We start from the raw sequence: 17,104 nt of genomic DNA on the forward strand, positions 1-17,104 counted from the left end.
TGACAAACCTTTTTGCAAAAGAGTATGCAGTGAAGAGGGTGGATTACTTCTTGTTGCAGCCAGTGGAGTCACCCCCTGTTGTCCACTGGAAATAATGCATTTTCAGCATACAGGATTAAAGAGGAGGTATTGTGCTTTCACTTTTTTTTTTTCTAAATATGGCAATTAGGTAAAAATACTGAATGTTGACATCAAATGAATGTGAATTTTCAAACTGCTACATATTCACATTTTTTTAATATTTCTTGAATCTTTACGTATACTGCACAAAGCAGTCTGTTTTAAAACTAGTATTTTCTTTAAAAGCACCAAGATGTGTGCATAACTTTGCCCCCTGACAGGCCTCCAGAGTGCTGGCCAATCAGAAAGAAGGGGGACTAGCCAGCCCGAGGGGAGTCTTAAAGAAACACTATCTTAAACCAAGTGTTTAAGTATGAAAAAAATAAATAAAAGAAGAAGAGTCTTCTCAAACACCAGCATAAAAAATGGAGGTGGGTAGGGTAGGGGTGTGACAGTATAAAGGAAATTACTCCCTCTTTAAGTTTTTGGAAAACAGCTTTGATGAGGCAACACTTGAACTTAACGGTTGTTAGACTTTGAAGCTGGCAACCTAGGGGACCATTTGCACAACAATGGTTTTAGGGTGGAACGTAAAAGTTTTGTTGCGTTTCGGCCTCACATTTACACGGAAACAGCGTTTCACTTTTGAAACATTTGAAAACGGCCTCCAGGGTGGAATTGTTCTGAAATTCTGCTGACACCGTAAACACTAAGCTGGCATTTTCAGTGGTAAAGCTGATGTCACGCTCCGCTTTGTGCGAGCACATACAACGCTACAACAGTACAGATGTTATGATCGTCGTGGACCACCATGTTGTGCTTGTGCTGCTCAATCTGCTGAATGTCTTTCAACATTCTGTTGCTCTAAGAATTCACCAAAACACCAGATGATTGGCCCAACTCTACTTCAGTGGAGATCTACTAAAGGCTGCTTCTGGACATGACAGTTATAGCACCACCTACAGGCCTGGAATGCTTACTACAGTGATTTCAGTCCCTTGGTGTTTCTGTGTAAACTCACATTTTTACCTCTGCAAAAGAGGGTTTGTTTTTGGGAGATTTTGTCTGTTTTTTTGTCTGTTTATTTGTCTGTGAACAGCATAACCCAAAAAGTAACAAATAGATCTTTATGAAATTTTCAGGAAATGTTCAAAATGGGATAAGGAATAAGTGATTAAATTCTGAAGGGGATCCAGATCACCGTCTGGATCCAGGATGTTTTTAAAAGATTCTTTATCATTATGAGATAGGGCCGTTTTCACCATATGTGTATATAACTCCACCATAAATGGTCAGATTGCTTTGCAAAACAATACAAGACAAGGTCACCATCATTTCTGACAGATGTAAAAGTATGATCCAGATCCTGGTGATATTCTGGATACGAAGACCCTGAATATGAAATATGTACTTTGTTATCATCATTTTCAACACTGTCAGGAAACAAATTATCGTACAAACCTGCAGCTAACACCAAATTGTAGCAGACAGTCTGCTGAAAGGGAGTATAACATTAAAGTAGGACTTAAGTGTTGTGTCACAATTACAGTATGCTTGGTAGAGGTCTGCGCTCTCTGTTTTAGCATTTGGATAAAACGTTGTCATGTAAACAGGGCCTAACACCCTTTAAAGCATGCCACTCTGTAAACCCAGGGTCTTATCCCATCCAGCCTCCCTAAAAACAGTTTTGTTAGCAGATGTCCTCTCTGAATATACAGTAAAACAAACAGTATGTCTCAGTAAAAAGATATGAAGACCTGATACTATCTTTGATAACAAAACCACATCACATCACTCATAGCAACTGGAATCAAAGTTCTCTTGGTGGATATTCAGCCTGAACATAAATCTTAAAATAGCAGTACTTTCAACCTTTGAGGTCTACAGCCTGATTTACTCTTTAAGTTATGAAAAAGTCAAGTTATTAAAGAAGCTGCTGATTGTTTCAGCCCCGCATGGATCACGTTATTGATAAATTTGGCATTCTTAACCTTTTTAACCTCCAAGCTTTTCTCAGATGTCGCACAGACACTCAGAGTTGCTGTATCTTTGGCTTAAGGAGGAAACAGGTGGCCTGCAGTCGGCTGCAACTGATACTCTTAAAGATCAGGTCGTTATAATCTCACAATGCGCCTCTGACTGCTGCTTTCCTTTACAGCCAGTGAACTTTGTTCCCAGTGTTTTCCAACCCATTGTGTGGTCACTGTGATTTAGATGTGTGTGTGTGTGTCATGTGTCCGGGAAAATAAAGGGGTGAGGGTGATGTCATGCTTGATGACATCATTGCAGACGTGCAGGGAGTGCAGATCAGCAGCTCTGAACAGACTCTCCACAGCTGCCCTGCCTTATCGGTGCTTCCCCCCCTCCCTCTGGCCGTAGATCCTCTTGTGCCAGCTCTAAAATAGCCACAAACTCACTCTTATCTCCCCTGCCAGTCTACCAATCCTGCCTTAAATCGAGCATGGCAACCACCGGCCCTCTGGCCAGTCCTGAGAGCCAAGTCCCCGTGCCAGAGCTGAGCTCCAGCTCCAGTGTGTTTTCTGTCTGAGCCTCAGCAGGAGGTCCTAGTCTCTCGCTTCGGTTCAAGCTCGGGGCAGGTTGTCGGCACATGCAACAGCCTCCCCCTCCTCCCCTACCTCGCTCCTCCAGTCCAAGCAACAGCAGCCAGTAGCGGCTGACAGGGGAAAGCAGCAAACCTCGCAGCAGAGTTGACAGGACAAAGAGCACACACACACACTCCCACTGGAGTCACACACACACACACATCTCCACGTGCCCCCTCTCCCTCCCTTCCTCTCGCACAGCACATTCAGGCTCCTCCCTTCGCTTGGAGACAGAAACGGGAGGTGCGGTCAATCAGTGACAGTGAAAGACAGAGTTAGGGAGAAGAGGAGACACAGCAGAGGAGGAGAAGAAGAGGGAGTAAATCTTCATCATCCCCAAAACCTGAGCCAAGAGTCGGGGCTACTTTTGAGTCCATTCATGCGGAGTGGGGGAAAACAAACAGAGGAAAAGAGAAGAAGAGAGTGTGTCCCATTTCAGAGACAACACGGGAAGTAGGGCATGCTCTGAAAGAGAGACAGAGAGGGTGGGAGAAAACGAAAGGAGGAGAGGAGAGCAAGCAACTGTGGCGCTCGTTCTCCACCCCTTGCCTTACAGCAGCAGCGGGAGGACGCGGAGAGAGAAGGAGTCAGGGAGAGGAGGGCTGCAGCTTTGAAATCGCCTCATCCATCCTTCTCCTCTTCTCCTGCCTCAGCTCTGGTTTCTCTCCGCCTGCCTGTGCTTGTTCAGTGGGGGGGACTCTGACAATGCATGGTGAGTGTTTCTGCGTCCGTTTCTGTGTGTCTGTTTCATGCAGTGGGAGGTTTTAGATTGTGAATGTGGAGAGGATGCTTCATTGAGATTGTGTTCGCTTCACTGACTATGTGTGTGTGTGTGTGCAGTTTATACTCCAGCTGTGCTTCTCTCAATCTGTGACAATGCAAGGCAGGCTGCTTGGTGTCCTGGGAACACACACACACAAACACACACACACACTCTCTACACCCAGGTTACTCTTTCATTATTATATAATTGCCCCAAACTCCCAAAGGGCGCCCGTTCAGAGCAGCTCATGTGTGATATCATACAGCAGTGGAGGTGATAATGCAGATATGTGGTGACAGTGAGCGTATCCTCCGTGTAGCAACATCACACAAAGCTGGCCTGTGTGATCGAGGGCAGCCAGCTAACATGAATCAGATGACTGGGCCACGCTGCGAGGTCAGCCGCTGACTTTCGCCGCCGTTCGCAGTCTGTGTCGTATGTTCCAGGCAGTGAGCAGTCAAAGGAGAGTCGTGGGTGCCAAGGACGGGGAGTTTGGGACAGTGACAGGGGGTGGATAGGCTAATGTTGGTGGTTAGTCATCATTTCATCCAGGCCTTAGGGAATACTTACTCAGAATTCTTCTGTAACACTAAAAATAAACATGATAAATCAGTCTCCACGCTTTATTTTCCTGCTTATTATAGATTTGTTGACATTGTATGGCTGTGATGTAATCCTAAATCCCTCTGTAAACATCCACTGTTATGTTCATGCACCATGCAAAGTCTTGCAGTTGCAACAGAAGTCACACGGGCGTAAAGAACATGAAGTACAGGCTACTGATGGTGAAGTTAAAGACCCTGTGAGGACTTGATCAGTCATATTGCAACAGTCTCACTTTGATATATTTGCCTTTTTGTAATTCACGGTTTTAAAATGAGTTATTACTCAAGCCAAAATTGGTTATTTCCAGACCAAAAGTTACAATTAGGAATTCACTTCCGGTAGAAGTAAGGTCTTTGAATTTTTCTTGGAGGAAACGATTTCTTGGTTTTGTTATGTTGTTATGGTGGTTACTTACGGTGGTCTGTAATGGTCCATGTTTAGGTACCTAAACCCATCTTTGAGTGGAGTGAAAGAGTAGGCGATTTTCCATGCTGGACATGAACACAGCATTTCAAAGTTATATATTGAAGAATAAATACATTAATGTAAAAAATATATTTATTATTATGAAATAAATTGATATTTTCTACCACATAAACACAAAAAAGTACCTAAAATTGGTACTGTAGGGTACCAGTACCGATTGTCAGGTACTGGGCATTGGTACCGTATCGTTTCACATGTGAGAAGTGCCCATTCCTAATTCCAGTGGACACAACAGTTGTGGAAGTAAGTGAATGAATACTTATTTTAATGTCATCTATGACAAATATAGTTTCAGATGAGTGTCACTTTGTGATATCCTTTATACTACTTATATTTCTAGTATGGATGCACCAATCCAACTTTTCTGGTTCAGATACCGATATAGATACCGATATCTGGGCTTTGGGTATCAACTGATACCCAATACTGATCTGATACCAGTGTTTAGATAATAACCTGCATGCCCTACTGTGGGATAAGACTGGTAATGTTTTGGGTAAAAGGCAAATAATGAGCAAAGGGAATTACTGAAGTTAATTTTTACTTATACTAGGAAATATTTTAACATTTACGTATGCTGTCATTCGCTTCAATTGGAAACCGTTATTCCATGTTGACTTGTAATGCAGAAAAAACAAAGAAAGTGCATTAGAGGTAACATTTCAAATCAAGTAGCCGAGGGCATTGTAAAAAACAAAGGCATAGAGCTTGTTGCTGGTACCATGGATCGGCCCCTTACCACCAATACAGATCCAGCTTTGAGATGTACTGATACCACTGATCGATATTGGTGCATCTCTTATTTTTGGCTTAAGTTTAAAAAGAAAACAATCATTTACTTACTTTCCCAACTTCTCTGTGTTAGGATAACTGTCATCTTAACTTCCGTTGTAGCTGTACTTCCGTTACATTGTTGCTTTTGCAAACTGGCTGACACCTACTGGCCACTGTAGTTACTGGAACTGGACTGGCAAAAAGAAAAAAAGGACAGAAGAGAAAAAAGCTGAACAGTAGAGTGATAGAGCACGAGCTAAAGGCTAAAAGAGCTAAACGATTTGTGCTAATGCTCATTCCAACCCACAGTCAGCAGTTATTCTGCAGTTGTCTGTTCAAACTTGAGAGTCTATCAATAAAATGAAGAGTGACTGACTAAATTACTTGTAACAAGTATAAAAATCTGCCAAGAGAGTAAGTAAATATGCTAGAAAATTAGCTTGAAACTAGGATAATGTCTTAACACAAGCAACTTTTCTCTCATTCCATTGGCAGATTTTTTTTTTACTTGTCACAAGCAATTCAGACCTCATTTTAGTCTTTAAATAACTTGAAATATGACATTTTTCTGGACTAGTCAGGCTCCTATTGAGTCAAAAAAGACATTTTCTACTGAAAATAAAACAAAATAGCTTGATAAGATATCCATTTAAGGACACGTCTTAGAGACAGATGTTTCAAACGTCACTACAGGTAAATTCATTGCTTTGTTGCTTTGCATGCTGCAAAAAGTTTTCCTAAACAAAGAAAGGTAGTGTTAAAAAGATGATCTCATCTCCAAAACAAACATACCCCTTAGTAAGAGTCACGTCTTCACGACAGTATGTGATAGTGCTTATGGGGAAAAACACTTCTAATTCTGCCCACAGCCAAAGGCAAACCCATCGTCCTCACAGTACCTTTAAATCGTTCCTATAAGAGGAGTTATCCCGCTGTAACTCAACTTAAAAAGCACTGTGACACCATTCCACACAGACTAACTCCAGCATCAAGCCAAACATTTATTTCCTCTGCAGCAGCTTCATGGGGGAAAAGCCGTTTCTTGTTAGGTAAACACATAAATGACACTTTGATGTCTCAGCTCGTTGACTGCAGCATGCAGATAGGTTTCAGTGTGAAGGCCCAGCTGGTGGTCCTCTTCAGCGTAGCCCTCCAAACAAAACCAAGCTTGACTTCTGCACATTAACGCTACAGGCTGCGACGTCAGTCTGTGTTTGGATGCAGAAGCTGTGTGATCCTCTCTTTCCCCCACAGCCCGGGGTTCTGCAGCTTCCTGCATGCATGAGAAAACATATCTGTGCACATATTTTTACATACTGTATGCAGATATGCATATGTTAGGAGCATGTGTGTTGTGGTGCTATTTTAGAGAACAGGCGTGCTCACCAATAAGCGAGATGAGGGATGGCAGGGAGAGATATAGAGCTGTTAGTCATTTTCACAGCCGTGGACATGCGTGTGAGGCAGGAAGGGGGAGATGGTCGGAGCAAAGAGTGTTCGCAAAGTGAAACTAAAAAAGATGACTGACCGTCTGATATTTATAGGTTCATATATTTTGACATCTTATGCAACATTTTTGCACCTTTAAGGATGATGCCCTTAACATCCACCCCGCTATGGCTGTACTTATGTAATTTACAGATTAGCCATTGCAAATTAAGCTCTAATATAAGATACAGGAGATTATTTCAAAGACAGGCAGGACTGAACGCAGCGCCTGGGATTGTACAGTATCTTCCCTCTCCTCTCGTCATCCTTTGAGGGTCCTGTGGCTGTGTAATTACTCTGTCATAGATCCTCTCTGCGATGTCCATTGATTTACTGAGAGCCGATGAAGTGGAGCAGAGCATTTGATCAGACACATGCACAGAGCGGGGGAGGAGTGGGTCAGTCAGCGCTGCACACCCCGGGGGACGCTTGACCGAGGGGGTTAAGGGGACAAAACCACTGGAGGTTTAGAGAGACGGGGGAGGGGAACACAACCGCAGTTTAACACTTAATCAACATTTAATCAGAAACACAGGAATGAACAGCTGTTGTGTGTAGCTCTTTCTACAGATAGTCCACTGAAACTACGCAGCTGTAGCTGTTTCAATAAAGAATTCTTAGATAACTGCTCTTGAAAGCTTTATTTATATGTATTCAACCTGGTTCGTTCAGCCAGGAACAGGAGAGGAGCTGCAAACAAAATGTAGGAAAAAGCATCAGACACACAAGTAATAATGAGAACAATCATTAAAGTCTTTAACAAAGAGCTGATGCTGAAGTCAACTTTTCATCAACAAGTATCACACAGCTACCTGTGAGCGTCTGTGTAACCTGCAGTCAGAGAGGATCTCATGCAGCAACTTTGGATCAAACCAATTCCAGGGAGAGGGGTGGATGCTTTTTAAGGTTTGAATGTAAGGCACAAGTAGCTGACTTATTTTGACTTGAAAAAATATCAGATTTAGGACCAGACTTAAAAATAAGGGGTTAATTGGCATGTCTGTCCGACCTTGCTCGCTCAGACAGACGCAGGACAGGAGCTGCTAATTTAATATGCGCTAGTCTAGAGTGGTCTGTGGGGTTAAAACCGTATTTTTCAGGATGGAGATGCAGATACTACTTCAATGTCATGGATATAAAAGGCAAGAACAGACATGTGAACATTATGTCCCAGAGCAAAACCTGCCCAAAAAATGACTTCTTTTGCAAAATTAAAGGTTTTTCAAAACAGTAACGTGATAATAACTTTCCCAAGTAACTAACTACATTAATGAAGGAGTAATTTAGTTACTAATTCATTTACTTATTTGGGAAAGCAACGAGTCAATATACCTAATTCCTTTTTTAAAGTAATTTGCCCAACACTGTAGAGGTGTGTTAAAAATATAGATACAGCAATATATCGTGATACTTTGACCGCCGATACAATATCGATATTTCAACTCTTCATATCGATATTTTTGTTAAAATAAAAATTCATATTTTACCCGAGTTTAAAGCAAAATACGACAGCTGCTACACTGTATGTTGCCAAAAGATTGTATGATAAATATCATCCCAATATAAAATGTTTAATTTCTAAACTTGATGATGTAGGTTTTGTTGCAATGAGCAAGTCAGTATGTCATTGCGGCCACTACTGCCGGACATCAATGTTTTCCTTGGTCTTTTTGATTTTGAATAATATTCTGATTTCCATAAACATCATCTCTATTTATTTAAGTCAATTGTGTAGAATATCGCAATTTATCACACTATTGTGATATTGTGATGCATCATGATACTATTGTATTGTGATGTGTATCGAATCGAGAGGTTCCTGCCAATACTCACCCCTGCAAGACTGTTCCATGCAGATTGTGTTCGTAGCTAGTCTGAAAGCCACTTTCATAACTGGGTTACATCAGAGAAGAAGCATGCTAACAAAATAAGATGGAAAAAAGCCGACAGTTGCTGGTTGTACAAGTGTCTCACCGAGAGAACACCCATACCTGTTAATTTGGAGAAGAAGGTCCTGTAACTCTTACCTTATCAGCATCAACCTAAAAGCTAGCAAAGATGCTAAAGAGAGAGATTTGGAAGCATGCATCCACTTCTGCACCTCTAAATACCTTGTTGTATAAGTCTTTTTATTTCTTGTCCACCAACTTTTGAAGGCGTCTTCACTCTCCAAGTGGAAATTTTCCACCAAAACAAGTCTGCTCCCATGGCTGCAACCAGAGCTGATCACCTCCCAAGATGGTCATGATTTGTTCCACTAACATAAACAACTCAACGCAGAGCACTCTTTCTTCTTGTGTAGAACTGAAATAGGCTAAGCTACACCTTTCTCCAGGGCTGACACAGCAGTCTGCATACAGGCCCGGCTATAAGAGCCTTAACAGGATCTAAACATTTACGGCAGATTGAGGACAATCAACACACAAACACGTGGATGGCAGCATAAAGGCTCGGTGCTGTCGAGGGTATCAAATTGAAAAGGATTTAAAACATGAAAGGAAGACAGGGTGACAGGTGTTGCACAAAAACATCCAGGAGTTTCTATTCAAGGACTTCAATCCTTTGAGAATTTTGATGAATGTCAGCAAATATGAGGTTAGAATTTAGCTTTCAGGCTAGCTTGTTGCCGTCAAAGAAAGACTGTGGAAGCAGGCTGCTTTGAGTACATTCAGTAACATTTTTCCAGTTCTCCTCTGCCAGGCCTGGAGGGTGGGTGAAAGAGGAGCATATGCTCATGATGCATTGTCAATAATTGAATCCCTCATTCGAGCTCTCCTGCCCTCAAGGCGCTAGGGCAAAGTCAGCGGAGCTCTCAAGCAAAGGATGTGCAGAACAGGTCCAGAGGCAGACCTGACCGTCACCCTCATAATCTTCAGATTTTTCATGCACATAAACAAACACAGAGGCATTGATGCTATTACCCTATTTTTTATTAAACTCTCTTTTATAGGAAACTGCTATAAAAAAAAAGGAGGAGAGCCAATAAAAGGATGGAGGGTTGAAGCTCAAATGGCAGCCATTTTTTTCTGGCATCACACTCAATGTGTGACCTGGGTCTGTATATTGTAAAAATGAATAAATGAATATATCACCAATCAAAGTTTTTAACAACTTGATAGCTAATTTTCTTATTAAATAATAACATTGTATATATAAGGAAAGGTACAAATCATAAGCTAACAAAAATGTTAACCAGAAAATATATTTTGCTAGCTAACATTTCCAGTAATGATAAAAGTAAGCTAGCTTGATAGCATTATTTACCGAGTGATAACTTTCAGCTAGTTAAATTTCCTTGTGGTATTGCTGACAAATAGTCATAAGTGCTAGAAATTAAGCGTAAGCTTAGTAACATTTGAAACGATAATAAAGCCAGCTAACAAAAATGTTTGTTAGGTAGTGATTGTAAAAAAGCTCAATATGTTAAGAGAAATGTTGGCTAGCTGTCAAAAAAACAAAGATATTTACTGAGACGTTAGCTGGCTTAAAGTGATGTCAGCCATACTAAAACAACTAACTTCTTATCGTGGCCAACAACAATGAGGGAAAGCTAATAAAGTTAAGCAAATGATTTATTTTTTGTCAGTTATCCAAGTTTCCAATGATATTGTAAGTAATGTTAGCTTGGTGGTGTACCTGCAATCAATGTCAACAATAAAATGAGCAAGCTAACAGAAATTTTAACATGGTACTGTTAGCCCACTTAAGTTTTGAATGGTAATGTTAACATACCAACAGTCATAAAAGCTAGGCTATAACTGTTAGCTTGGCTACATTTCAAACAAAAAATGCAAGCCAACTTGTGAAAATGTTTGCTAAGTAGCTTTGTTAAATAGCTAAATGTGTATACTTGGTCTTTGCTGCCATCAAACTAAAGTGATAGCTTGGCGTTCTAATCTATACCTAATATTCACAACTAAAACGTTAGCAAGCTAACAGAATATTGTACTTGTTATTTAATGTCAGCTAGCAAAAGTTGTCTAGAGTAATGTGAGCTGGCTGGCAATCATGTCTGCTGGGTGGTAGCTAGCACACGTTGCTTGTGGTATTGTTAACAGGCTAGCAGTTATGTTAACACAATATACTGTTTGCAAGTAAAGCAAGCAAGCAAACAGTTATGTTAACCATGCAATTTATGTCTTAAACAAAAAGTGTTTAGCTTCCATGTTTCATGTTTTAATGTAAATATAACACTATTTGCTAGGTAGTAACTGTTTAGCTAACTGTTTGTTAGCTCATATTTTCAAGAATTATGCAAGCTAGCTAATGGTAATAATTGAAATTGTGGTTGGATAGCTATAGGTGTGTTCAACAATGTAAGCTAATTAGCTAGTTTAGATTACAGATGTAATGTTAGCAGGCTAAATAGCATAGAAATGATAGCCTGGAGGTTGCTGCTTGCTAACACAAGCACATTCAGATTAATATGACCAGGAAACCACACAACTTTGGATTTGAAAACCTGGAAAACAAAAGAAAAAACTTGAAACAATCATAAATAGTGAAATATTGGACTGCATCAAACCTCCTTCTGTTCCTTCCTTTGGTAGAAGAAAGAAGATATGTGTGTCTAGCGCAATGTTACGTCCTGCAACGCCTCAAATCAAAGGGGTAGTTGACCCCAGCCAAACTTCTACATGAGCCTTATCATCTTTCAGATTCAGAGCACAAATGTCTCTTTTAGTTTGATCGCTTGCTGCCCTGTTTCTGTGCAGCAGCGTTAAAAAGTTATTCATTATTCTCACTCTTGCCCTCCTCCGTATTGCAGTGATTTTCATATTCTCTCTACTCCACTCACTGGAATATTGATGCGACTTCGGTTTGCTCTCCTCTCGATCTTGTCAGTCTCTTCATCTCTGCCTTCCTCTTCCCTGCCCTCTATCAACGCGCACTTGTCGTACACGTCTCACACCTCTCCCTCCACCCACCTCTTTGCTCTGCAGACTTGTGGAAGCTTGCCTGGAACGTACTGCCTCTGCCTTTTTGTCCCTTCCCTTTACCTCTGTGCAGGCAGGTGGAGCCGTGCTTAACAGGTTAGCGGTTAGCAGGGGAATATCTCAGTGGAGGGGAGGCCTCAGGGGGCTGCCTACAGTCAGCCAGTTAGCCTGAGCCCTGCCGCCCCCATCCTGTGACCTGTACTGTTGCTGTCTACTGCTGTGCACTCAGCTCATGACCTTGTGCTTACCCCACCCACACACTCCTTGGCAGCAATTTGATGTGAATTTGGTGCAAACCCTGCTTTAAACACTGGCACACACACACAAAAACATGAGTCAGAGTACAAAAGAGTATTGTTCCAGTGTTTTTTCCTGTGAATAATGAAGATTTTCAGATATATTTCTGCATTTCCGTCCTGCTACACTGATCACAAACCCACTTCTGAAGACAGAGCAGCCTCGCTCCTCGCATTATGGAGGCAGTGACAATCAAAACAACACTATGCAGCATGATATTATCATGACCCAGGACCAGAAGAATGAGGAAATCCCCAGGAGTGTTTAGTCTCCAGGCTTCGCCTTGGCTTTGTAGTTAACCTTTACCCAGCCATTCTCCTGAACAGCAAGGCATGCAGGTCTGTTTACTCGTGATAAGAGCGGGCAATTCTAATCCACTCCATCGAGAGGAACGAGTACATTACACCTCCTCCACTTTCACCTCCTAAATGATACTTAAATTGTTTGGGGATGGAGAAGTGGTCCACCTATAATGGGGTGCAAGAGTCTTTCCGCTGCAGAGCTCACAATGAAATCCATTGTTGAGGCAAACAGCTGCTACTGTACCTCCTTATTTTTTACATAATGACATCTGCAGATTGCTGAATGATTGAGCTGAGATGTTCTCGTTCAGGGAGCAGAAATGCTTAAACTAGACCTGCTTCCATGTAATTATTTCACAGGAAATGACTGGCAGTTCTGGGCCTTCAGCTCAGACAGAATTGAAGCTCCTCTTGACAGCACGTCTTCACGTTGACACATCCCGTCCCTCACTTCATCGGCAGTTATTGAACACAAACGCACCGTACAACCTGGCCGTCCTCATTTTCTCCTCCTCATGTTTGCTCCGTTTTTTTTTCTCTCCATTTCCTGGAGTCCCTCTTTTTCTCACCGGCCAAGGACTGAGCATTTTCCCACAGAGAGTGCTGCTGAAGGCTGGGCCATTGTTTCCTGCTGCAGGGGGAAAAAAACAGGGAGGGAGGAGAAGAGGAGGAGGAGGAGGAGGAGGAGGCAGGCCAGGCCGACTTCCTGGCTGCCAACACTGAGGTTGTGTCAGTGTGAGAAAAAGCAGGGGAGACAGATCTGATGATGACAGAGGATCTGTGTGTCCCTGGGACTGACTTCAGCGAGGAAAATATAGATTTTGTGCTGTTTCTCAAACAGGGGCACCTATATAACTTCATAACAGGCTGACAGCTCTGTCTTTCTCTGAATATCCTCTTCTTTTCTGTTTCTGTGTGTTGTTGCTTCTTATTTAGGGAAAGAGTTTCTAAAAGTGTCGCACCATCTGCAAAAACCCTCAATCGGGCCTCTTTGTTGGCCTCAGATTCTGTTGATTTACTTTTGTCCTTTTGTCCAACTTTTGGTATCCTTTTGATTCTACTTCAGGAGTAGTTAAGGAAATGCTTTTAGACAACTTTTAAGAGGTCAAATAGGAACTTCCAGCTCCCTAGCAGTAGAGCAAGGGAGTAGCTCTTTTCACAAACTTGTCCTCAATTGCTCCTGAAACCCACATTCAGGAGCAAATACTTCATCTTATTTTGAAAATTAAACAGATTTAAAGTAAAGCTGTGGCAAATACACATAGAGCTGAAACGATTCCTCGAATGATTCGAGGTACTCGATTACAAAAATCGAGTAATTTTCTCCGCCTCGAGGAATCGTTTAATTTTAAAAAAGATCAAAGAGTGGTATTTCAAATGGAGATGAAGCCATATTAAAGTGATACTCCAGGATGGAACAAGTTGGGTCCTATCACAAAGTTTTTCCTGCTCGTCAGCCGGTTTCCTCTGCACTCAGATGGGGCCACATTTTACTTGACCAAAAACACAAATTAACGGACTCCCACCGAAAAAATCTGATATCGGTCTGCATTCATGCTTTATTTGTTACTTTCACAAAAAAACCCAGCGCATTTTGCGTTGTTATTGCATAATTCGTCCTGGCAGACTACCTGCATTTGTTCATATCTGGCACGCCGTGTGCGTGGACTGATACACTAAGCAGCCAGCGCCTCGTAGCCAGCTGTGGCTCTGCAGTGGAGGTAGCGCCGTTTTACCACACAATGAGAACTAGAGCCTTATTTAGCTGTGTTTTTGTGTGAAAGTAACGCGCTGAAAATTCTCTAAATAAAGCGTGAATGCAGACCAATATCAGATTTTTTCGGTGGGAGTCCGTTTATTTGTGTTTTTGGTCAAGTAAAATATGACCCCGTCTGAGTGCAGAGGAAACCTGCAGAGGAGCAGGGAGGGGGTGTTTGGTACGAGTGCTCTGGGCTTCTGCTGCACAAAAACACTGCTGTAGGGGTAATTTCTGCCCTAAACCTTGTGATAGGACCCAACTTGTTCCATCCTGGAGTGTCACTTTAAGAGAGTTTTCAGACCCCTCAAGCTGCCTCTTATGCAAAATAGCAACTAGCAACAAATCTAGCTTCTTTTCTGGAGTTTGGAGACTAATGGGTCATTCTACGAAACGGGTGCCATTTGGGTCCACAACATTTGATGAGATGTACAAGGCACAAAAAATGTGTCAAAGTATGTTTACAAATGTTGGAGCTACCAAAGCAAGTGCTCTTATTGACATGCTGTATCAGAAAATTCTATTTCTTAAAGAGAAAAACTTTCATTTGAAAAATAACTGCTCTTGAACTAAACGAAAATATATTTTATTCGATTACTCGATGGGATTTTCAGTAGAATACTTGCATACTAAAATATTTGATAGCTGCAGCCCTAAATACACAGACGTTGAAGGATGTGAAAGAAATTCTACCTTTAACCTTTGTTCTGTTTACAAAGAATCACCATCCCCAGCTCCCTGACTCCTACCTGTATTCTTTCTGCATTACCTCACCGCCCTATAACGTTACACTGGACCACAGGCAGCCTGCTCCCAAATAACAGCGCTGTCTTTTTAAATGGGATGTGGAGAGGGGTGTGTTAGTAGCGACAGACATCCTTTGGGAGCGGTGCGGTGTAAACTCAGAGGGCAGAGCCTCCAGCCACGTTCCCAGAGTCTCAAAAATAGTCGGGAAAACACTGAGGCCAGCCGCTTGCTGAGGAATGCGACGCAAACTTGAAGCCGCGGGTTTTGGGGATCCAGCTCGCAGAGACTCTCCTGAACAATGCTTCACATATTCAGTAGATCGTAAGTGTTGTTTCTGTTCTCAAACTTTCTGCTTTGAAGTGCTGGCTGCCTCGTTGCTGTGGATATTTCCAGCACAGCTGTGGTTTTTTAGCAACCTCTGTATCTGCAGCCGCCCACGGTTCACTCAGGACAGCAAACTGCACCTTGATGTAATTATCTTCTGCTATCTAAAGTGCCATAAAGTGATTTCTGCATGAATTATAAATGTATAGAAAGGTCAGGGTAGTTAATTAAAAGCAGAGTAGAGTTTGAAAAGATGGTGTTGTGTATTTAAAAAAAAAAAAAAAAAAAAAGCAGGACACGCTCAGACTTGAATTTGAAAACTATTCAGAGCCAGAGGCGCAGCTTGGCTTCAGAGTGCAGAAGAGAGCCCAGCACTGAGAGCACATTTTACTATTTAGAGCCAACACTGTGCTGAAGCTGCTTCACCTTTCTAAATTGGGTTGCAGGAAGGCAACTTTGAGAGCTGGAAAATTAAAAAGAAAGAAAAGTGCTTCTTGCAGGGGTGAGCGGCTTGATTTGGTTTTTGTCTCTGAGTTTCGCCTTTCTCAGTGTGGGAAGAGGAGTCTGCTCTCTTTTTCTCATCGTCAACTTGTGTGTTTGCTTGCTTCTTTGTCCAATGCCACGGGGGTGTTTGAATATTCAGGTCAAGAAGTGAAAAACACACTTCCTCATCTTCTCTTCTCCTTTTTTATGCACATTAAGTCACTGGTTCCCCAGGCATCTACAGTTATGCAAGAGAAAAACCTTTTCTCATCATGCTTTCTTAATTTTGTACTAAAATAAAAACATTATGCCCTTTTCTTAGGGGATGCACAATATTGGATTATTTGCAGATACCTGATAAGCCAATATTATCTGATACTGATACTGATACAGATAGTTTTTCTGATGCAGAGATGATCAACTCTCTTCTGTATAAGAATTAGCATGTTGTATTATGGCGCATACTCTTTTCACATTTGTTGTGTAATATTCATTTCTTGTACAAAATCAGAACAAAAAAAAACTATACGATTGCTTTCAAACAAAAATAAAATCCAAAAGGGAAATCCTACTTGAAAGCTGGATGATGCCTTTCCTGAGAAAATCATAACATTACCCACAACCAGGGCAAATTTGGCCAACTTCAGAATTGACAGTCAGTCAATGTAACGTCTGTTTACAGGGGGCATATCGTCGTCACCCCATTAAATTAATGTCCTCAGTCGTTTTTTTGACAAAAATGAGTTTTTGGCTTAAATCATCTCTTGATAATGTTGACCATCTCTGGTAAAATCACTTAAAGCTTTAGCTAAAAGGATCACGCTAAGACAATGGCCTATGTCAAGAGGATGACTTTGTCATTTTATTTCCAGCCTAAGTCAAAATTTTGGATTATTAAGGATAAAATGTGTGATTTGGGCAATTTAATTTTGATGGCAGCTGCTTCAAGAAGAAATCGAAACTTAAGTACAGAAGAAGCTGCAAACATGATACTTGAATCAGTTTCTACTGGTGAGTGATCAGGTTCACTATCATAAGGCTAGGGTATAATGTTGTGTAGTAACTTAGTCTAAATTTCACAACTTATAGTTTAGCCACAAATTTAGCTTCTTTTAGCTAGCTACCTATTCCTGGCTAGCCAAGGCAATAATCCCCCTAAAAGTTTTAAAATTAAAGAAATGTTTTTGCTTTTTGGTAAGAGATGTTTGAGTATGCCTACTCAGCGTCTGATTGACCTGACATTTGTTTAGTTTAGGTTGGAGATATTGAAGTTTTGAGTTTGCTTTGTGGGTTTAAAGGAGCGTTAATGGTCAGGTTTCAAAAAGTTGTTAAAACTGGATGTTGGAAATGGGTTAAGTTCAAGCAAAGAAGACCTGGAGAAGTGAGGAAAGGAACTGCCTCCTAACCAATTTGATTTACCTGGCATTTGTTTAATTTAACTCAGGGTAATTCAACTCAGAGTAATTCAACTCAGGGTA

General features: G+C 41.4%; 1 protein-coding gene across 10 annotated transcripts in view; it reads left to right on the forward strand.

Moving 5' to 3' along the window:
* The window catches only part of LOC141805173 (disabled homolog 2-interacting protein-like), a 272,306-nt gene that overhangs the window by 163,027 nt on the left and 92,175 nt on the right, over nucleotides 1-17,104 (forward strand). Inside the window, exon 1 of one of the 10 annotated variants that reach the window (XM_074689989.1) lies at nucleotides 2,879-3,375. The exons of 8 other annotated variants lie outside the window; for them this stretch is intronic. Coding sequence is in view for 1 of the 2 variants with exons in the window: in XM_074689988.1 (XP_074546089.1) it covers nucleotides 15,118-15,140 (23 nt within the window). In the remaining variant the exon portion in view is untranslated. Of the gene's footprint in view, nucleotides 1-2,878; nucleotides 3,376-15,001; nucleotides 15,141-17,104 lie in introns of those variants that run through there. One more of the 10 variants, XM_074689988.1, reaches the window with a different exon arrangement.

Source organism: Halichoeres trimaculatus, unplaced genomic scaffold (assembly GCF_033239565.1).
Source record: "Halichoeres trimaculatus isolate MK-OKI-2021-1 unplaced genomic scaffold, fHalTri1.1 fHalTri1_scaffold_16, whole genome shotgun sequence".
In the NCBI taxonomy this organism is placed as follows: Eukaryota; Metazoa; Chordata; class Actinopteri; order Labriformes; family Labridae; genus Halichoeres; species Halichoeres trimaculatus.